We start from the raw sequence: 24,129 nt of genomic DNA on the forward strand, positions 1-24,129 counted from the left end.
TCTTGCGATACGTACGATGATCCAACTAGCCACTGACGTCCAAGATTCATATCCATTAGGTAGTCATGTTTTGAAGAATAACATGTATGCAGATGGTGCCCTCGAGGGGCACATGATATCCACACAGCAATTTCAACCGTACGTGATTTAATCCTATCACTGAAGTCAGCAGTATTCAACATTCGGAAATGGACCTTCAATTCAAAACAACACCTCTCGATCCCGTCAGATAATCTCCTTAATGATGAGAGGTTCTCTCCCAAATATCAAGATTATTTGATCCTGCTGGCAGAATTTTTCCAGTCATTGTTTTAGCCAAGATAATAATCCAAGAAATATGGCTAGATAAAGTGGGTTGGGATGGGGGTATCACCAAAATCAATTGATTTATGGAAAGCATTTCAATCATATATGGTACTTATACACGTTATTACGTTATTTTAATACCCTCCACCATACTATGGAGGGTATATTAACTTCGTCATTCCGTTTGTAACTCCTCGAAATACTCATGTCAGACCCAACAAAGTACATATATTCTTGATCAGCGTAAAATTCTAAGTCGATTTAGCGATGTCCGTCTGTCTGTTGTAATCACGCTATCTTTCGAACGAATTGATATAGAAGGCTAGAGTTTTGCACACATGTTTATATTTCCAGTAGGCAGGTTAAGTTCGTGAATGGGCCATGTAGGTCTACATTTTCATATAGCCCCCTACAACGGTACCTTCCTTATATTCGATGTTTTGATGATTTTAGCGACATTATTAACCGGAATTGTTTCAAATTTGGTATTTGAAGTTCGTAATGGATACTACAGCCTATGACGGAAAATTGTCTGTGCAGGATAACGTCTTCGTATAGCCTCCATATAACGGTACCTCTCGATATTCGGTATTTTCATGATTTAAGTGTCATTATTCACCAGAACTGTTTCAAATTACATATTTAGAGTTCAGAAAATTTTCTATACAGGTCCAGGTCTTCGTATAGGCCCCATACATCAGTACCTCCCTTTATTCGGAATGTTGACGATTTTACGTACAATACCCACCGAAATTGTTTGAGTTGTCGTAAAATTGTCTATGCTGATCCAGGTCTTCGTACATCTCCGATAAACCGGTACCTCCCTATAAACCCTATTTTGATGATTTTAAGTTCACCGTTTTTTTCAAGTTTCGAATTTACATATGGTAATGGCTTATGACAAGGAATGCCTATGTAGGTCCACGTCGTATAGACCCCAATATGGCGGTAATATTCGGTATTTTTAAAATTTTAACAGAATTTGTTCCAAATGGTGGAGAGTATTCAAAGTTCGGCCCAGCTTACTGCTTTTTAACTTGTTCAGCTTAACTATCTGCGTCGTCTTTGATCTGAGTGAGTATATGCTACTATTGTGTATGTATGTGGTGATCAGAGCTTGCATAATTTTGTTAACTCAGTTTCAGCATCATTCACTTCTTTTCTATTATTCGAATGCGCATGTCCACTGAGAATGCGCTTCTCTCGTATGTGTAGAAATTAAAACTCAACTTATTGTTCTCTTCTCAGCCCCATACATTCTATTGCAACCTATGCTTATACTCTCTGCTTTGGTTGCGCATATCCAATGAGAATACGCTACTCAATTTTAGTTGAGATTACAGCTCAATCGTGGTGTTGTACTATTGCAATCCCACTCATGCTGCTGTCCAAAAAGAATGTCGTTTTATCCTGGGTTCCTATGCGGATAAAGCTTTCAAGATTGATGTTTTAGCCTTATCGTGCCTCATTTTTCCAATAACCTTCCCTACAGCACAATAGGGTCTGATATTCTCTCCTCGTTACCAAAACTAGACTTAGATGATCCGCACTTTTACCGAAGCTTCAAGATTGATATCCTATTGGGTGCAGACTTACTTCCCTTTGTCATGTTATCTGGTTACCGGCGAGCGATTTGCGGATCCTTATTCACCCAGGAGACCGTATTTGGATGGATCCTCACTGGTCCCATTCCAACCAAGGCTCCAAAATCCTTTTTTACATGTTTATCGTACTTCTGCGAAATTTCTTTAGAGAAAAGTTTTCTGAAATTTTGGGAGATGGAGACTATTCCACAACAGCGTGTAATGTCCAAAACAGATAGACACTGTGATGAAAATTATCAGAGAACGACAACTGGAGATGAAAATGGAAGATAAAAGGTTTTGCTTCCGTTTAAAGAAGAATATTCCGATTCACTAACCTTGGGTCAGTCTAGAAAAGGTGCAATGGCCCAATTTATTAGACATTGTAGTCGTCTGATTAAAAAACCAGAATTGAAAAGAGAATACGATCTCAATATTGAAGAATATGTCAAATTAGGACATATGATTCCAGTAGTATCTCCTACTGTCTCAGAATTACCAGACAACTACCATTTGCCACATCATGCTGTTGTAAAGCCAGATAGCTCTATCACAAAAGTCTGTGTGGTTTTCAATGCTTTTTACGCTACATCGAATGGTACATGTCTTAATGACGTTTTATATTCTGATCCAGACTTACAGAACGACTTGACCATTCTTATCCTTAAGTGAGGTTTTTTCGCTTTGTTTTAAGGGGCAATATAGAGAAAATGTGTCACCAAATCGTTGTGCCTTCTTCTCACACCCGCTTTTAAAGAATCCTTTTCCGCCAAAATACAACTAAAACAATAAAGACTACGAGTTAAAGACTGTAACCTTTTGTGTCAACTGCGCATCGTATCTTGCGATACGTACGATGATCCAACTAGCCACTGACGTCCAAGATTCATATCCATTAGGTAGTCATGTTTTGAAGAATAACATGTATGCAGATGGTGCCCTTGAGGTGCACATGATATCCACACAGCAATTTCAACCGTACGTGATTTAATCCTATGACTGAAGTCAGCAGTGTTAAACATTCGGAAATGGACCTTCAATTCAAAACAACTCCTCTCGGTCCCATCAGATAATCTCCGTAATGATGAGAGGTTCTCTCCCAAATATCAAGATTATTTGATCCTGCTGGCAGAATTTTACCAGTCATTGTTTTAGCCAAGATAATAATCCAAGAAATATGGCTAGATAAAGTGGGTTGGGATGGGGGTATCACCAAAATCAATTGATTTATGGAAAGCATTTCAATCTTCCCTTTCTTACATCAATGAGATTCTTGTTCCACGGTGGTTTAACTTTGTTCCGGACCATGAAATAGAATTCCACCGATTTTCGGATGCACAAGAGATATATACATTCAAATTCTTTCTCCACTTCATTCTTTACACCCACTTGTTGGCTTCAAAAACGAAAGCAGCGCCGATTAAATCCCTATCTATTCCTAGAATGGAATTATGAACAGCCACTCACTTTGATGAGATAATTGACAACTTAGTGCCTCAATTCGACATTCATCTTCACTATTTATATTGTTGGACAAATTCCAACATTGTAATTTCATTGTTAGTGAAACCACCATGTCATTCGAACACTTTTGTGGCTAACCGAGTTCCAAAAATCATTAAGTTATCGATCCATCAGAATGACACCACATAACGGAACTAACAGATTCCGGCACTATATGGACACATTACTCTAATCCTGATATCCTACCAACTGAATTAGAGAAAATGTCGATAAAGACTCATTTTACATATTTCGAAAATTTCCTCGACTACTTAATGGATTTTTCTTTATACCCAAAAGCTCTAAGGATTATGGTGTACTTATATCGTTTCATATATGGTACTTATACACGTTATTACGTTATTTTAATACCCTCCACCATACTATGGAGGGTATATTAACTTCGTCATTCCGTTTGTAACTCCTCGAAATACTCATGTCAGACCCAACAAAGTACATATATTCTTGATCAGCGTAAAATTCTAAGTCGATTTAGCGATGTCCGTCTGTCTGTTGTAATCACGCTATCTTTCGAACGAATTGATAAAGAAGGCTAGAGTTTTGCACACATGTTTATATTTCCAGTAGGCAGGTTAAGTTCGTGAATGGGCCATGTGGGTCTACATTTTCATATAGCCCCCTACAACGGTACCTTTCTTTATATTCGATGTTTTGATGATTTCAGCGACATTATTAACCGGAATTGTTTCAAATTTGGTATTTGAAGTTCGTAATGGATACTACAGCCTATGACGGAAAATTGTCTGTGCAGGATAACGTCTTCGTATAGCCTCCATATAACGGTACCTCTCGATATTCGGTATTTTCATGATTTAAGTGTCATTATTCACCAGAACTGTTTCAAATTACATATTTAGAGTTCAGAAAATTTTCTATACAGGTCCAGGTCTTCGTATAGGCCCCATACATCAGTACCTCCCTTTATTCGGAATGTTGACGATTTTACGTACAATACCCACCGAAATTGTTTGAGTTGTCGTAAAATTGTCTATGCTGATCCAGGTCTTCGTACATCTCCGATAAACCGGTACCTCCCTATAAACCCTATTTTTAAGTTCACCGTTTTTTTCAAGTTTCGAATTTACATATGGTAATGGCTTATGACAAGGAATGCCTATGTAGGTCCACGTATTATAGACCCCAATATGGCGGTAATATTCGGTATTTTTAAAATTTTAACAGAATTTGTTCCAAATGGTGGAGAGTATTCAAAGTTCGGCCCAGCTTACTGCTTTTTAACTTGTTCAGCTTAACTATCTGCGTCGTCTTTGATCTGAGTGAGTATATGCTACTATTGTGTATGTATGTGGTGATCAGAGCTTGCATAATTTTGTTAACTCAGTTTCAGCATCATTCACTTCTTTTCTATTATTCGAATGCGCATGTCCACTGAGAATGCGCTTCTCTCGTATGTGTAGAAATTAAAACTCAACTTATTGTTCTCTTCTCAGCCACATACATTCTATTGCAACCTATGCTTATACTCTCTGCTTTGGTTGCGCATATCCAATGAGAATACGCTACTCAATTTTAGTTGAGATTACAGCTCAATCGTGGTGTTGTACTATTGCAGACAGACTTAATAAGAACTGATTGCTCAATGTAAAGCATATAATTCCAAATTATTCCAATTCTTCCAAATTCTTTCCATTTAGACTGAGTTCAATGTACACTTGAAGGATCAGCTGTTCATTTACTTTTGCAATGTCGTATTTTGTTTTTGATGTATCTGAAGAACATTTAGCATTTAGATAAAAATAATAATATATAAGTTTTCGTAACTTGTATTAGAAATCCCAAATGGGACATTTTCGTCCCAAACTTCTCCAAATTCCTCCAAGCAGTCTACTAATTCTTCAACCGATGTCACTCATGCTGCTGTCCAAAAAGAATGTCGTTTTATCCTGGGTTCCTATGCTAGAAAAGGTGCAATGGCCCAATTTATTCGACATTGTAGTCGTCTGATTAAAAAACCAGAATTGAAAAGAGAATACGATCTCAATATTGAAGAATATGTCAAATTAGGACATATGATTCCAGTAGTATCTCCTACTGTCTCAGAATTACCAGACAACTACCATTTGCCACATCATGCTGTTGTAAAGCCAGACAACTCTATCACAAAAGTCTGTGTGGTTTTCAATGCTTTTTACGCTACATCGAATTGTACATGTCTTAATGACGTTTTATATACTGATGCAGCCTTACAGAACGACTTGACTATTCTTATCCTTAAGTGACGTTTTTTCGCTTTGTTTTAAGGGGCAATATAGAGAAAATGTGTCACCAAATCCTTGTGTCTTCTTCTCACATCCGCTTTCAGAGAATCCTTTTCTGCCAAAATACAACTAAAACAATAAATACTACGAATTAAAGACTGTAACCTTTTGTGTCAACTGCGCATCGTATCTTGCGATACGTACGATGATCCAACTAGCCACTGACGTCCAAGATTCATATCCATTAGGTAGTCATATTTTGAAGAATAACATGTATGCAGATGGTGCCCTTGAGGGGCACATGATATCCACACAGCAATTTCAACCGTACGTGATGTAATCCTATCACTGAAGTCAGCAGTATTTGAATTTGTTCCAAATCGTGGAGAGTATTCAAAGTTCGGCCCAGCCGAACTTACTGCTTTTTAACTTGTTCAGCTTAACTATCTGCGTCGTCTTTGATCTGAGTGAGTATATGCTACTATTGTGTATGTATGTGGTGATCAGAGCTTGCATAATTCTGTTAACTCAGTTTCAGCATTATTCACTTCTTTTCTATTATTCGAATGCGCATGTCCACTGAGAATGCGCTTCTCTCGTATATGCAGAAATTAAAACTCAACTTATTGTTCTCTTCTCAGCCACATACATTCTATTGCAACCTATGTGTTTAAGTTAGAATCGCTGTTTAAAATGATTAAACACTCTGCCCTTAATTTGAAATGAAATAGCCGTTAAAATCTGTCTACTCCTAATTACTACATCCTTGTTGTAGTAGGATAGACAGATTTCAACGGGCATTTGACATTAAATTGACAAGCCGCCAACCTTTTAGGCATCTAAATGTCAACACAGATAAACAAATACCTTCGAGTTGGATCGCCGCTTGAATCGCAAGCAAATAACCGCGCTTATATTGTAAGCTAAGTACATATCGTTGTACTCATTAAAAGGTAATATCGTTTACCACCAATAAATACACGGCAATTGGCCAAACCTTTTATTAAAGCCCTGTGTTTTCTTTTATTTATATTTCCTCGCAATCACCCAACCTTTGACGGTCACACGTACGTATTGGACGTACTGGCTCTATTGGGAGAGCTTCGCCGGCACTTGTTCCCCGAGTCCCTATTGTTTAATTTAGAATTGTATTGAATATTGCTTTTTATTGACCCCTGGTTTGGTCCTTAATTATTCGTTAAAATGTACGCGCTACGGTTTATTGCAACCTTGTGCTAGCGCCTTTGACGTTTTAACGAGTAATTATTTGTCACTTGTTTTGCCGCCTCCTTTAGACATCAAGTAGTATTTCGCTGTCATTCGGTCAGACAACACCCGCAATATCGTTTGCAGCACATATCGTTGTGCATAGATAGGCATATAGTTGCCAAAGGTAATATCGTTACCACTAACCAAACTAAGAATAAATAGATCCATATTATATTAAGGAAAACCCTTGTGTTTTATTTCTTTTTATATTTCCCCCCTACGGTCCACTGCTCGACGCATTCGGCGTTTTACTCCCATCGGCGGAGCCCCTCTGAGCTAAACATTGGTCCAATCGAACCGGATATTCCAGCCCTCTTGAACGCATTTGGAACCCAAAAGATACAGTCCATTACTCCTGCATTACAAGGTACGTATAGTGCAGTGTTTTTAAGTGAGCTCGCGTTTTTAAATTGCCGCGACAATAACAAAACATTCGGTTTTGTTTAGGTACAAAGGTCGTTTTACAACGTCACCTCTTTGCCTCTTGTTTTGTTGCCCGCCAATCGTCGGCTTCTATTTTGGATGCTTGCATTCGGCAGCATCATAATCAAAACAAAACTCCAAAAGAAAATTATTGCAAAAATCGTTTGCTAATATTCTTTTTATTTTGGTTCATGTATAACAACAAAACATTAAACATCTCGTTTCGTTGATACCAACACACACGTCGTCGTTGTTAGTTATTAGTTTGGTGTGCTTTACTACCTAAAGCAAAGACCGCAATATTATTCTTTTTGTTTGGTCTGTCCGCTGTAATATTGCAAATTGTTGTTGTTACATTTATTCTTTTCTCTTGTAACAACAGTCACATTTCAAATCGCAAACAACAACAACACTGTTTAAACCCCCACCGCTGTTTGCTTGCTGTGTAGTCGTTCTCTGATCAGCACTTGTTGTTTGTGCTTTGTTAGATCAGTGAACGAACATAACAAACGAAGGAAGAATATTTTTGTTGATTCCTCTTTCTGTCGTGTCCGTTTAGGTTGAGTAGCTACACTACGTGGGTCGGTCACTTTTGTTTGTTACATTGTTTGTTATAGGACATTGGAAAGTTTAAACTAAAATAAAATAATATAGTTAATTTTATTTTTTGTTGTTGTTTTGGAAATTTAAAAATTAATACAACCTATAGACGGTAATTCTGGCAAATTAAATAAATAAAAATAAAATAGTTATTTTATTTATTTTTGTATTTTCCCCAAATTAGTTCAGTGTTTTTTTGCGATAATTATGGCCTTCGCTCCTCTACAAAATTTCATAAGAGACTCAGACGCTCTGATAGAATTTGGTGCACAAATCGGTGCAATAAAAGGTGACGATTTAGATATTAGTATATTAGAGGAAAGGAAGAGCAAGCTAGAAAAATTATGGCAATCGGTCCATAAATCGTTACGAAACTTAGAGAATTCACAAAATGTCACTAAGGAATCTCTGCATTTGGCAGAGAGTAAATATAACGACTCCATTAACATTTATTCAAGTACAATGGCAACAATTAATAGAAAAATTATCAAATGTCGGTGCATAACAAGAAATTCAAATAAAATTGCGGATAAAAATCAAGAGCAATCGGCTCAATTATTTTTGGCTCCTGAATCGCAGGAAAATGTGACCGCAAATATTTCTTCTGGTTGTGATATCGTTCACAATATGGCATTGCCCCCTATTGATATTGATATTTTTGAGGGAGATTTTTCTTCTTGGCCTTCCTTTCGGGATTTGTTTAGTGCCGTATATATAAATAATACCAGGTTGAGTGATGTCGAACGCATGTTCTATTTGCTTAATAAAACTGCTGGAGAAGCTCGGGAAATCGTTTCGCAGTTTCCTCTAACTAACCTTGGTTTCGCTTTCGCATGGAAAGCATTAAATGATGAATACAACAATATTCGATTATTGGTTCATCATCAACTAAAGTCGTTGTATAGTCTTCCAATTCTTCGAAAAGAAACTGCAGCGGGTCTTAAGGAGATCCGACGAGGAATAAATGGTTGCATTTTTTCTATGTCGATCTATAACGTTCCCACAGATCAATGGGATCCGATACTTGTCTTTCTTTGCCTGCAACGCTTGCCGGAAGAAACGACAATGCTATGGGAACAAGGTATTAAAAACAAAGCGGCTCTCTCTTCGTGGAAAGATTTAGACACCTTCCTTTCAGAAAGGATAAACACGCTTGTGTGTTTGAAAAGTTATCAAGAGAAATCGATTCCTTCGCCTAGTTCAGATTCGTTAAATACTGCTAGGAATTCCCATTCCAAATGTTCGTCTCCCCCTTTTATTGCAAAATCATGTTCTCTTTGTCGAGAGAAATGCCATCGACTTCATTTTTGCTCAAAATTTAAGGAATTATTCCCCGCAGATAGATTTGCATTCGTCAAGCGCCACGAACATTGTATAAATTGTATGGTAAAGGGACATAAACTAGTAAATTGTACTAGTAAAAATAGTTGTTCGAAATGTGGTGAACGTCATCACACGTTATTACATCGCGAGTCATTAAAACCGAATAGTTCGATTCCGGTTTTGACTCCAAAAGCTCAGGCAAGCTCGTCAAAATCGTTGTTGTCAGCTGCAGCCCCAGTTTTTCGTCCCTCAATATGTACATCCTCCACATCGGTTGGAGTCGAAAATTCAAAATTTAAATTTGTTTGTTTGAAATCGCTTAACAAAATGTCGAAGAGGAACCTGATTAAATTCATAAAAACCAATTTATCAGATGGAAATCATAAAGCGAAATTAAAATCTGTAAACAATGTTGTAAAACGACCTCCGCATGAAATCGGCCTAGCGAATATCCTTTCGGGAAAAAATGTAGCTCGACTGAAGTCCGAATCTGTAACTGCAGGTTCATCTGCGGCTTCAAAGTATTATATTTCGTGTAATAAAGTAGCTTGATTGAAGTCCGAATCTGTTACTGCAGATTCATCTGCGGCTTCATGTTATCGTTGTAGCGGAGTTGGATCCCGAATCTGTTACTGCTGATTTATCTGCGTTTCCATTCCCTACATTTTGTTCGAACAAAAAGCTCACACTGCACTATGCATCCCGTACCTATTATTGGAACTAAATTAGATTAAGTTTAATTGTGTTGAAACATGCTTTGATGTTTCAAGGGGGTCGGCATGTTTAATTTAGAATTGTATTGAATATTGCTTTTTATTGACCCCTGGTTTGGTCCTTAATTATTCGTTAAAATGTACGCGCTACGGTTTATTGCAACCTTGTGCTAGCGCCTTTGACGTTTTAACGAGTAATTATTTGTCACTTGTTTTGCCGCCTCCTTTAGACATCAAGTAGTATTTCGCTGTCATTCGGTCAGACAACACCCGCAATATCGTTTGCAGCACATATCGTTGTGCATAGATAGGCATATAGTTGCCAAAGGTAATATCGTTACCACTAACCAAACTAAGAATAAATAGATCCATATTATATTAAGGAAAACCCTTGTGTTTTATTTCTTTTTATATTTCCCCCCTACGGTCCACTGCTCGACGCATTCGGCGTTTTACTCCCATCGGCGGAGCCCCTCTGAGCTAAACACCTATAGTGCGGACTTAACACTATGCTTATACTCTCTGCTTCGGGTGGCATATCCAATGAGAATACGCTACTCAATTTTAGTTGAAATTACAGCTCAATCTTGGTGTTGTACCATTGCAGAAAGACTCAATCAGAACTGATTGCTCAATGTGAAGCATATAATTCCAAATTATTCCAATTCTTCCAAATTCTTTCCATTTAGACTGAGTTCAATGTACACTTGAACAATCAGCTGTTCATTTACTTTTGCAAAGTCGTATTTTGTTTTTGATGTATCTGAAGAACATTTAGCATTTAGATAAAAATAATAATATATAAGCTTTCGTAACTTGTATTAGAAATCCCAAATGGGACATTTTCGTTCCAAGCTTCTCCAAATTCCTCCAAGCAGTCTAGTAATTCTTCAACCGATGTCACTCATGCTGCTGACCAAAAAGAATATCGTTTTATCCTGGGTTCCTATGCGGATAAAGCTTTCGAGATTGATGTTTCAGCCTTATCGTGCCTCATTTTTCCAATAACCTTCCCTACAGCACAATAGGGTCTGATATTCTCTCCTCGTTACCAAATCTAGACTTGGATGATCCGCACTTTTACCGAAGCTTCAAGATTGATATCCTATTGGGTGCAGACTTACTTCCCTTTGTCATGTTATCTGGTTGCCGGCGAGCGATTTGCGGATCCTTATTCACCCAGGAGACTGTATTTGGATGGATCCTCACTGGTCCCATTCCAACCAAGGCTTCAAAATCCTTTTTTACATGTGTATCGTACTTCTGCGAAATTTCTTTAGAGAAAAGTTTTCTGAAATTTTGGGAGATGGAGACTATTCCACAACAGCGTGTAATGTCCAAAACAGATAGACACTGTGATGAAAATTATCAGAGAACAAAAACTGGAGATGAAAATGGAAGATAAAAGGTTTTGCTTCCGTTTAAAGAAGAATATTCCGATTCACTAACCTTGGGTCAGTCTAGAAAAGGTGCAATGGCCCAATTTATTCGACATTGTAGTCGTCTGATTAAAAAACCAGAATTGAAAAGAGAATACGATCTCAATATTGAAGAATATGTCAAATTAGGACATATGATTCCAGTAGTATCTCCTACTGTCTCAGAATTACCAGACCACTACCATTTGCCACATCATGCTGTTGTAAAGCCAGATAACTCTATCACAAAAGTCTGTGTGGTTTTCAATGTTTTTTACGCTACATCGAATGGTACATGTCTTAATGACGTTTTATATACTGATCCAGCCTTACAGAACGACTTGACTATTCTTATCCTTAAGTGACGTTTTTCCGCTTTGTTTTAAGGGGCAATATAGAGAAAATGTGTCACCAAATCCTTGTGTCTTCTTCTCACATCCGCTTTTAAAGAATCCTTTTCCGCCAAAATACAACTAAAACAATAAAGACTACGAGTTAAAGACTGTAACCTTTTGTGTCAACTGCGCATCGTATCTTGCGATACGTACGATGATCCAACTAGCCACTGACGTCCAAGATTCATATCCATTAGGTAGTCATGTTTTGAAGAATAACATGTATGCAGATGGTGCCCTTGAGGGGCACATGATATCCACACAGCAATTTCAACCGTACGTGATTTAATCCTATCACTGAAGTCAGCAGTATTCAACATTCGGAAATGGACCTTCAATTCAAAACAACTCCTCTCGGTCCCGTCAGATAATCTCCTTAATGATGAGAGGTTCTCTCCCAAATATCAAGATTATTTGATCCTGCTGGCAGAATTTTTCCAGTCATTGTTTTAGCCAAGATAATAATCCAAGAAATATGGCTAGAAAAAGTGGGTTGGGATGGAGATATCACCAGAATCAATTGATTTATGGAAAGCATTTCAATCTTCCTTTTCTTACATCAATGAGATTCTTGTTACACGGTGGTTTAACTTTGTCCCGGACCATGAAATAGAATTCCACGGGTTTTCGGAGGCACCAGAGAACCCTAATGTCGCAGTGCTATACATTCAAATCCTTTCTACACTCCATTCTTTACACCCACTTGTTGGCTTCCAAATCGAAAGCAGCGCCGATTAAATCCCTATCTATTCCTAGTCTGGAATTATTAACAGCCACTCACTTTGCTGAGATAATTGACAACTTAGTGCCTCAATTCGACATTCATCTTCACTATTTATATTGTTGGACAGATTCCACCATTGTAATTTCATTGTTAGTGAATACACCATGTCATTCGAACACTTTTGTGGCTAACCGAGTCCAAAAAATCATTAAGTTATCGATCCACCAAAATTACACTACCTACATGCCGGAACTAACAGATTCCGGCACTATATGGAAACATTACTCTAATCCTGATATCCTACCAACTGAATTAGAGATAATGTCGATAAAGACTCATTTTACATATTTCGAAAATTTCCTCGACTACTTAATGGATTTTTCTTCATACCCAAAAGCTCTAAGGATTATGGTGTATTTATATCGTTTCATATATGGAACTTATCCACGATATAAACCCAATAATAAACGTTATGGTCAGGTGATAGATACTCAAGAAATTATACATGTTCGTACATATACCAAAGGCTTTTTTGCCCAAATGAATACATAGCGCTGAGTATGAAGAGGCCAATTCATTCTTCTAGTAAGTTTTAATGTTTGAATCCCTTCTTGGATGCTGAGGGTCTAATACGAATCTATGGTCAAATTGAAGTTTGTTCAGAGTTATCCTACAATGAGAGACATCCAATAATAATTCCATACAACTGTCAATTTTCCAAACTATTAATATATCCATTTGATAAGTCTACAGGGGGGCAATCAACCTGTCCTCCGGTGGGTCCGAACTGGATTTCAACGGTTCAAAATCTTATAACATCCACTATACGAGATTGCAAGATCTGTGTCATATATAAGAGATGTCAAAATCAACAGAGGCTGCATTGCCTCCAGAAATGTGTGAAATCTCCCGGCCTCTCACGCATACTGGTTTAGACTTTGCAAAACCTTTTGATATCAAGGGCTATACTGGGAGATACTGTCGTATTACCATAGGATATGTCTGTGTGTTTGTCTGTTTTTCCACAAAGGTAATTCACCTTGAAGCAACATCCGACTTATCTAGATCCAATTTTCTAGCCGCTTTTAGCCGTTTTGTTTCCTGTCGTGGCTGTACTTCCATTTACTCTCTGGCAACGGAACTACGTTTGTCAGAGACTCCCTTAGAACCAGCAATTTCGCAGTCATCCATATGAAAGGTCATTCATCTTCACGTCACTCGCAATATACGTGCAGGTTGTCCCGAAAAAGCGTCCTCTAAAATCGTGCTAGAAATTCCGTGCCATGAACTTCGCCGAAAGGTTAGATGAGGTCAAGAAATATGGGTACTGAATGACCCCTCTTGACGTCGCCATCTGTTAAGATTCTTTAGCCATAACCGGTTCTATACCGAGGACAAGATAAACAGCCAGCATTAGCTCCTTGTCGGCACATCTTAGGCAGAATGCCACTCCTCTTCTTCCTACAGCAGTCGTCAAAATTAACGGAGCAAGGTGTTTATTGGTTCGTAGATAAGTTGAGGTTGTCTACGATCGAGCTAGAAGACGAAGTTATATGCTCCCCCACCTTGAAGCAATATTGCGAATGAGTCTTCAACACTCATTTTCAAAAACTTTGTCCTGAAGATAACAAATTCTATAAGGCATATTCTGTTGATATTGTCTTTGGTTTTGACATATATTCGAAAATAATTGTTTACGGTATCTTTATTCGCCATGAGCTGCCTACTGCTCAAAATACACTTTCCGGACTAGTGCTCTATGGAACATTTTCCAATTAATACAAATAATTGGACAATCAAGTTAAAAGCGTGTAATAATTAGACTCTCTCTCTCTCTCCTGTATATCTACATTCCACTTTAATTCAGAATACACGATAACTATTTAAAAAGTAATATGCCAATTGAAAACATTTTAAAAACATATTGCATTATCATATAATCTGTTGTATCTAAGTCGCACGTATTTAGTAATGAATTCATTATATTAATGAAATGAATTTATCGCCCCCTTGCCATCGGGCGGCACGTTTACGTCAAAACGTAAACCATTGTAATTGTATATTAAACATAACTATCACCACTGTTAGTGTACTATTTATTCGTTATCGGAGTTATGATCATTTTTTATGTTTTTTCTAGCCATATTGGGAGTCGAATTTCAACTTGAATTCAATTCCAATTCGACTTCTAAAGTTGGTAGCCAAATCCAGGAAGATCGTAATTAAGATAATCCTAAGATAATCATGTTAAAAGCTTTTGTTACATTACACTGGATTTGAGTTCCAATACTGTTCATCGTTTCTGCCAGTTACCACAGATAAAATCTGGTCTTGGATTTTGTTTGGGGTCCGGAGGACAAATTGATTACATCCACAGCTTTCCCAGGCAATTCAACCGCTTGCCTGAACAATAAGTTTTTAGGCTTGGACTCCTCCTTTATATGAGATATGTGAAATGTTAAACTATTGTAGGGTAGTTACTAGAAAAATAGGACTGACCTACCTTATATATGCATCAGGTAAAATGCTGAAATTATTGTTTCCTGCAAATAATTTTGTTTGACCAAAAACAACTATTTCTGTATTTGTTGAATAATAATATATGGTGGTCAGATTGTTGCAGAGAATGAATTGATATTTTTCGCCCAATATTGCCCAAGGGGACCGAGCTTTTTATTTCAAACTAAATTGCGCAACAATAGCTGGAACAATTTTTATGTAATAGAAATTGAAAAAAAAACTTAAAATGTTATTCTAAATTTAAGTTATCAAATTTTAGGTAGGAAAAACTAATTTTGAACAACAGTTGGGGGGTTACAACAAACTTCGCACTATTCACAAATGTAAGCGATGAGTTTTGCAATTTCTTTAGCATATCTACAGTGGTCTTTTATGGAATTTATTTAGATTTTCTGTAGGTATTGCGTTATACCAATGGAGGCTTTACCCAGCATCCAACATAAGCACTATTAATTTGTATATATGATAGCACAAGTTATGAAACCAGAAATCAGGAAATGTTTCCATAATTGCTATGAAAATGTATCAATTTTAAAAGAAATTCACAATGTCAACTCATCTACCAATGGTATTTCATAAATTTTTCAGAAGGGCAAGTAACAAAACAAAAATCGTAAGTATTACAAACAAGGTGTAAATATACCAAAATGTTGAATTTGCCGTAATCGTGGTACACATGGTGAATATTTTTACAGTAATATAATTTTGTTATATACACATACGAAATATTAAAGAAGAAATAATATTCATTTTATTATAAACGGCAGAACCAACTCCAAATATTGTACATCACCATGCTCAAATTGGCTTTGTGATCAAGGCTCTGACAACAAGATCACAGTTTTAGCTATTGCCGCTCACTAAAGACAACTGATAAAAAATTCACTAACTTTTTGAGCATTTCATGTACTTTGACTGAAAAAAATACCAAGTAGGTTTCATGAATGATTTACGTTATCACAGCGATAATTAAATATAAACATTCAGAGATCTAGATTTTCGCAATCGCTCTATTCAAGGTTGTGAGACCTCCCGATATTAGCTAACCACCTGATCTTGAAAACAACAACGAGAAATTTTTATAATGTCGTTCCGGATCACTCTTTGTTTATCGCAGATATACCTATTTACAAGAAATCAAAGATGTAGCTTCCATATGAATTTTAAAATATTTAGTACATTAAAGTAAATTTCGTACACCTCAGTGATCTAGTATCTCCAGATTGGTCAATAATAATTACTTGAACTTTTCGAAACCTTATACCACAAATTTCCAAAAATTAGCGTTACTACCAAATGTGTCTTTTGGGTGAGATAAAAAACTGCAACAAAGTCAAACGGGATAATTTATACATTTTTCTTAAAACTCGGAAATAGTATCAAATTTAAGAATAAGTATACATTTGTTCGAATTGATTACCTTTGCTACGGACTATGGCATTCAAACGGCCAATGAAACCGTCACATGCTGCCCGAATGTTGCTCTGCGGTATTTTGGCCCATTCCCGGCCAGATTTTTAGTGCCAACCTTGCATTCCAAATACTCCAGACACAATATTCCAACGGATCCAATGTGCCATGGAAATAAAGCGAGGAACCTCATTTTGTAACCATCCTTGGCTGGCGCGTGCTGAGTCCTGCTGGAATGTCCAAGGTCTGCGACCAAAATGTTTGTGTGCCCAAGGCTTTAGTACACCCTCCAGAATGTTTTCGCGATAATATTCGGAATTTATTCGGATGCCACGGTCTATTAATACGAGCGGAGGGCGACCATCGTCTGTTATGGTGGGGCACATATTCAGCTAACCTCTTTGGCAAGAAAACACGATCATTTTGTAGGACAACGAATGTTTTCTAATCGGTGAAAACCAAATTCGGCAGTTCACAACTTTCGACTAAGCGAAGCAACCCTTTAGCTCTTTTGAGTCTGCTTTCTTTCTATTGCGGTGTAAGTTCTTGCACTTTTAGAATTGTCAATGACTCATTTTTCTATATTCTCGAATGTAATATTGCGATATGTTCAGCCCACGAGATATTTTTCGGTCACTGCGACGCGGGTTTCGATCAAATCGCTTATTTCCTTTTCGAATCATTTCTGCTTATGTTGCTGTTTTCTTCCGTCCACTTCCTTGACGTCGGGCTACGTTACCAGTAACACGGTAACGAGCGATGGTACGAGACACAAAATATTTGTTCACATTTAAATGCAGCCAATTATAAAGAAATCACACTATCATGTTCGAATTCCATCACGAATAACTTTTTTTTTTTTTTGGGAAATTATCACCAAAATGCTTTTATACGCTTGTAAACAATGTAATGAGATGTCAGTGGAATGATTTTAACAGCTATCGAACGAGTGGCTTAGAAATGACAGCAGTCTGAATTTGGTTGCAGTGTTTTATTTTACCCTCTATAAACACTTTCCCGTAATAATCGTAGCTTCGATTAAGTTGTTTTATAGCTATTTACTGTACCATTACCATATGCCAATTGCAGACCAATTTTGTCCACATTTCAAATGCAGCGAAAAAATTATATAGGACCAATATACAAATCTGAGCCAATTTTTATAAAATTTAAGGAATTTAGTTGGATACCAAATTCCGTCACACATTCCAGATTTTATTGAAATTGGGAATTTGATATGTATTCCAAATACATCAAATACATGAAATCAGCTGAAAATGTTTACGATTTCAATATAATTTTACAAATAAATATTTGTACCAAATCCAATCCAAATTTCATTGATATGTGACAGATACAGCGTGTTTTATATATCAAATGCATTAAATCGGCTGGAAATATATATGGGAGCTATATCCAAAACTGAACCGAATTCAATATAATTTGGCAAACTCATTTTTGTACCAAATTTCCTTACACATTCCAAATTTGAAGAGTGTACTTTTAAGCTATAAATAGATGTGTACATACAGTTTTTTTTTTTTTTTTTTTTTTGAGATACCTCCGTTATATCTTCAGTTATAAATGAAATTCAAAAATGTATGCTGCCAATTTCACTTTCAGGCACAATTGTAGAATGTTTAGCGAATTTCGAGTCCATAAATTTAAAATAAATTTCTTCTTTTATGAATGTTTTAGATGAGCCCTGTGAGGTTCGCTACCCCTTTTTGAATATATGCGCTTTCAACATTTTATGTACGAATATTTCGCGGTTATTAAATTAAGACTAAACACATTTTTGAATATGACAAGTAACAAAGCACCTAAGTTCGGCCGAGCTTTTCACACAATTATCTGCAGTAGGATAGAACTATTAAAAACAGATATCACAACATTGTTTTTTTTTTTTAGAAAACGATGATATTTCTTCCTACACCCAAAAAACGTTACCTGAGGCCAATGCTAGTACGAGTATACAACCCATACCAGCTGGTTCATCTTTCTTTCTATTTTCACATACAAATAGGTATGTACACATCTGTGATTAATGTTATAATTACAAATTACTTTAATTTCAAGGAAAACACAATTGCGATAGCATCATTTAAATGTTCCTCGGCGTGTTCCACTAATGTGGATTTCTAATTATCAATGTCCAATGGACGTGTTTCTTTAAAAATAAAATATTAAATATTGGTTTTTCAACTTTGCAATAGAAGAGTCTTGAGCATGATCATACATTCTAAAGGGTACAACGACTCTTATACAAACCAGGGATATTTAAAACCATTTTTGGAAAAAACACATTGTTATAGAAATTAATTTCTCTATGACAACATTTCCTTATTAAGGTACATTAATTAAGTTAGACCAGGTTGATTAAATTTGAGATACCTAACTCTGAAGCTGTAGTTTGTAACTTCATTAAAAAAAATGCAACATATTATGCAATGGATGTGTTTTAGGGGAATGAAGTAAAAAAGTAAATATTGGCCTTTCAACTTTAAATTTGACACATTTGCCACAATACCCAACCGAATGATCATCAATTCAGTATTACTATTTAGTATACTTCCATATAAACATTTTTCAAATTCTCCCAATTTTCGATATTTGATAAATGCAATACATTTATAGCAATCTAATACTAATACACTTAATACTTCAAGTATAAACATAATAATAAGAACTGTTATCTTTTTTGTTCGTCGATACTTTGATTATGCCAAGTGTGATTTAAGCAAGTATGATTTCTATACAATTAACTTATTGGAATTTATACCAATATTCAGGTAAATAGGGGTTTCGCTATTTTTAGTTATTTTAATTAAGACGGATTAAAGTTAATATATACTATTCTTCATTAGTTCATTTTACTTCGATAAACATAGAGGTGGAGTGTATAAGAATTTTGGGTCGGTCAAATTTAAAGCTGTTTTACTTGTTCTCTATTGAGAAACGTAGAAATTGTGAGAATGCAATGCAAAAAGGAAAAGACAATAAAATCACAGACGATATGTTTCGACAAAAGATGAAAGAACGCATTCATCTTTGAATAAGTGAGCGGTCGTTTTAACGTGCATATAAGGAGAATCTCTGAAACGGAATCAGAAAAAACAGAGTGGTCAGAAGCAGGGATAGCTTACTTTCATTTATGATTTTGATGAGTAAAGTACATATGACGCAGATCACTAAATTCTCGAAAGACTCTGATCGGAGTTATGGCTCAGCTCCAACGTTGACTGACATACATTGCTAGCAGTAAAAATAATTGAATAAACATTCCCAAATAAAAGTTTCCCTAGAAGAAGAATCGAAGAGCGCACGTGCCGCTGGAGCTAAAACTCATTACGAAATACAAATACCAACTTTTGGACAAAGCCGAATTTCGGGAGGTACCGTTATATGGGGACTATTCAAACACGTAGACCTTTACGTACAATGTTTCGACACTGGATATAAAACCCACTATGACCTACAATTAGCAATTTTTAAAACAAATCCATGAAAAAGTGTGCCGAAAATATAGCGGATATAGCAAAAGGTGGACCGACATCGTTAAATCAACTTAGAATTTTATGCTTATCATGAATATATATACTTTATGGGGCCCACGAGGAATATTTAGGGGTGTTACAAACGGTATGACAAAGGTAATGTAAACTCCTTTTGAAGGTGGAGGGTATAAAAATTCTTCAAGTACCACCATCAAAGAAAAATGAGATCATGAAGAGAGTAGTATATTTTAAATTAGATTATTAATCCGTTTTAATTAAAATAGCCCAAATAGTGAAACCTCTATTCTTCATGATTTTCGGTATAAATCCCAATACAGTTGATTGTATAGAAGTCATATTTGAATGAGTCATATTTGTCATAATCAAAGCATTGTCAAAAACGAATATATCGGTCTTCGTTTCGGTACAGTTCCCATATAAAAGTACCTCCAGATAGTTGGTATAATCATGGTTTTAGCCATGCTTTTCACGGATTTTTTTTATTAAACATTTGTAGTTCGTAATGGGTTCTACCTACTATGGCAGAACACTGTGTATATAGGTCCACGTTTTTTATATAGAACCAAATATAACGGTAGCTTCGGATATTCGGCAGTTTGATCAAGCCACATTTTCTAACGGATTTGTATAAAATTTATTGTTTATAGTTCATAATGGGTTGGTTTTCAAATTAGTTATTTACGATTTGCAGTAAATAACAACCCCTGTACATATTGGTTGCCGTTTACCACCCTCTTTATTGTTCAAAATTTTAATCCATATAATTGTATATACATTTTTTAGTTAATGGTGAAGGGTGTTTAAAGTTGTTTTACTTTTTATTGTTCAAATCTTTCGTTCGCCGTTATGCTAACCAGGCTCTGATGCCTCTCCAAATCATTAAAGAGGTATGGTTGCATTAGGAAAACCAGTAAACAAAGTCTTAAAGTCGGGCGAAGCCAACATTATGATACCCTACACCACTTTACATACTTAGTAGGGCTTCACATAAAAAATTATTAAAATTGATTAAAAGTCCAAAGGAACTAATATGTGGGAGGAATATCCTCCTCGGAATCGATTTTTACTAAATTTGTCGAGGCATTTGCGCCTTTTCAATTCAGGCTTGTATTATCCATTTGGTGCACAATTTACTTGAAATCGGATAAATATATATGGGAGCTAAATCTAAATCTGAACCGATCTCGATAAAATTTAGCAAAGGTGTTTCTGAGCTGTATTTGATATATTTCCCCAAATATCGTAACTACGGAGTCCATATTACGGCTATGCAGGGCAAATTCAACAAATCGGATGAACAATATGTATGGGAGCTATAGTTATATCTGAACCGATTTCCACCAAATTTCCAGACTCAATTTGGTCGTAAGTACCAAATCCCATTCCATTTGGCCTACTATTACACGTTTGGTGCAAAATAAAAGGCAAATCGGACGAAGATATATATGGGAGCTATATCCAAATATTAACCGATCTCGAAAAAAATTACCAAGAGTATTTCTGAATTATATTTGATATATTTCCCCAAATATCGTTGTTACAGGGTGCATATTACGGCTGCGGTGGATAGATATAACAAATCGGATGAACAATATATATGGGAGCTATATATATATTTGAACCGATTTCGATCAAATTTGCCATACTAATTTTCAGGTCCAATCTAGCCGTACATGCAAATTCTATACTATTTGGGCTGATATTAAAAGTTTAGTGCACAATATAAGGACAATTGGACGAAAATATATATAGGAGCTATACCTAAATTTTGACCGATTATCTTCAATTTCAATAGGGTTCGTCCTTGGCTCAAACAAATTATTTGTGCAAAGTTTCATCTGAATCGGGCAATAAATGAGACCTGTACTTTGTTTACAAGAAATACAGACGGACGGACATGCATAAATCGACTCAGAATATGATTCTATACAGATCATCAAAAGGAACAATGGGTCTATCTCGTTTCCTGTTGCTTGTTACAAACAAATTCACAAAGACACAACACTCTGACCACCTTGTGGTGTAGGGTATAAAAAGATATCCACGTACGAAGAATGAAATCTATATAGAATAATATTAAATATTTCTTTGAAATGTTCTTCATTGGGGAGTTCTTGTTATTGTCGCTGTCAAAGTTTTCCTCCACTCACCTGAGTTAATCATTGGTCGTATGCGGAATAGGACCGAATAATTTGTCATTAGCACTAATATATTTGGCAAAAAAACAGTTGTGTGATTCTATTTGAAAATAGCCTTAGTTAGGGCATTGTTTCGGTTTGGTCCACAAATATTAACACTTCTTGTGTTCAAGTGGATTCCTCTTCGCGAAACTAGTTTGTTGTTGTGAAAATAATAATCATACAACAATTATTCTGTGCTATTTGAAAATGCCAATTCCGGGTATTTTCCTGGAAAAATCTGGATTGTTCGTGGACAGAAAAATATTCCCAGAAATTAGAAATATTTTCCTCTCGGTTTTTGATGCAAAAAATGAAAACAAGTAAAAAAGCTGTAAGTTCGGCAGGGCCGAACTTTGAATACCCTACACCATTTGGTATAAATTTAACAATTTTCAAAAAAATTAAATACGTTAAAAATTTTGTTAAAATCTTAAAACTACCGAATGTAGCCATATATTAGGGTCTATACGACGACTTAGACCTGAATAGGCAATATTCAAATGCGAAACTTGAAAAAAAATCTGTTTATAATGTAGCTAAAATCATCAAAATACCGAATATAGGGAGGTGCCATGGCCGTTATAAATGGACCTGCCTAGACAATTTTCTGTCTTAGGCTGTAGTATCCATTACAAACTTCAAATACAAAATTTGAAATAATTCCGGTAAATAATGTTGCTAAAATCATCAAAATACCGAATATTGGGGGTCCCTTTATATGGGGGCTATACGAAGACGTGGACCTGCACAGACAATTTTCTGTCATAGGCTGAGTATCCATTACGGATTTCAAATGCGAAATTTTAAACAATTCCGGTAAATAATGTCGCTAAAATCATCAAAATACCGAATATCGGGGGTTCCGTTATATGGGGGCTATACGAAGACGTGGACCTGCACAGAAAATTTTCTGTCATAGGCTGTAGTATTCATTATGAAATTCAAATACCAAATTTGAAATAGTTCTGGTAAATAACAATGCGTGGACCTGCACAGACAATTTTCTGTCATAGGCTGTATTATTCATTACGAACTTCAAATACTAAATTTGAAATAGTTCCGGTAAAAAACGTCTCTAAAATCATCAAAATACCGCATATCGGGAGGTACCGTTACATGGGGGCTATACGAAGACGTGGACCTACATGGCTCATTTTCTGTCTTCGGATGTAGTATACCTTACGAACTTCAAATACCAAAATCGAAACAATTCCGGTAAATAATGTCGCTAAAATCATCAAAATACCGAATATCGGGGGGTACCGTTATATGGGGCTATACGAAGACAGACCTGCACATACAATTTTCTGTCATAGGCTGAGTATCCATTACGGATTTTAAATGCGAAATTTTAAACAATTCCGGTAAATAATATCGCTAAAATCATCAAAATACCGAATATCGGGGGTTCCGTTATATTGGGGCTATACGAAGACGTGGACCTGCACAGAAAATTTTCTGTCATAGGCTATAGTATTCATTATGAAATTCAAATACCAAATTTGAAATAGTTCTGGTAAATAATAATATTGCGTGGACCTGCACAGACAATTTTCTGTCATAGGCTGTAGTATTCATTACGAACTTCAAATACTAAATTTGAAATAGTTCCGGTAAAAAACGTCTCTAAAATCATCAAAATACCTAATATCGGGAGGTACCGTTACATGGGGGCTATACGAAGACGTGGACCTACATGGCTCATTTTCTGTCTTCGGATGTAGTATCCCTTACGAACTTCAAATACCAAAATCGAAACAATTCCGGTAAATAATGTCGCTAAAATCATCAAAATACCGAATATCGGGGGGTACCGTTATATGGGGGCTATACGAAGACGTGGACCTACACGGCCCATTTCCTCTTTTATGCTGTAGTATCTATTACGAACTTCAAATACCAAATTTGATATAATTCCGGTAAATAATGTCGCTAAAATCATCAAAATACCGCATATCGGGAGGTACCGTTATATGTGGGCTATTCGAAGACGTGGACCTAATG

At 36.2% G+C, this 24,129-nt stretch overlaps 1 protein-coding gene across 2 annotated transcripts in view; it reads left to right on the forward strand.

Annotated features, from left to right (window-relative positions):
- The window catches only part of LOC101899996 (muscle calcium channel subunit alpha-1), a 1,479,766-nt gene that overhangs the window by 462,218 nt on the left and 993,419 nt on the right, over positions 1-24,129 (forward strand). Inside the window, exon 12 of one of the 2 annotated variants that reach the window (XM_059124866.1) lies at positions 18,339-18,453. The exons of the other annotated variant lie outside the window; for it this stretch is intronic. Coding sequence (XP_058980849.1) covers positions 18,339-18,453 — 115 coding nt within the window. The remainder of the gene's footprint in view (positions 1-18,338; positions 18,454-24,129) is intronic. 2 annotated transcript variants of the gene reach the window in all.

Source organism: Musca domestica, unplaced genomic scaffold (genome assembly GCF_030504385.1).
Source record: "Musca domestica strain aabys unplaced genomic scaffold, Musca_domestica.polishedcontigs.V.1.1 30, whole genome shotgun sequence".
NCBI classification, from domain to species: domain Eukaryota; kingdom Metazoa; phylum Arthropoda; class Insecta; order Diptera; family Muscidae; genus Musca; species Musca domestica.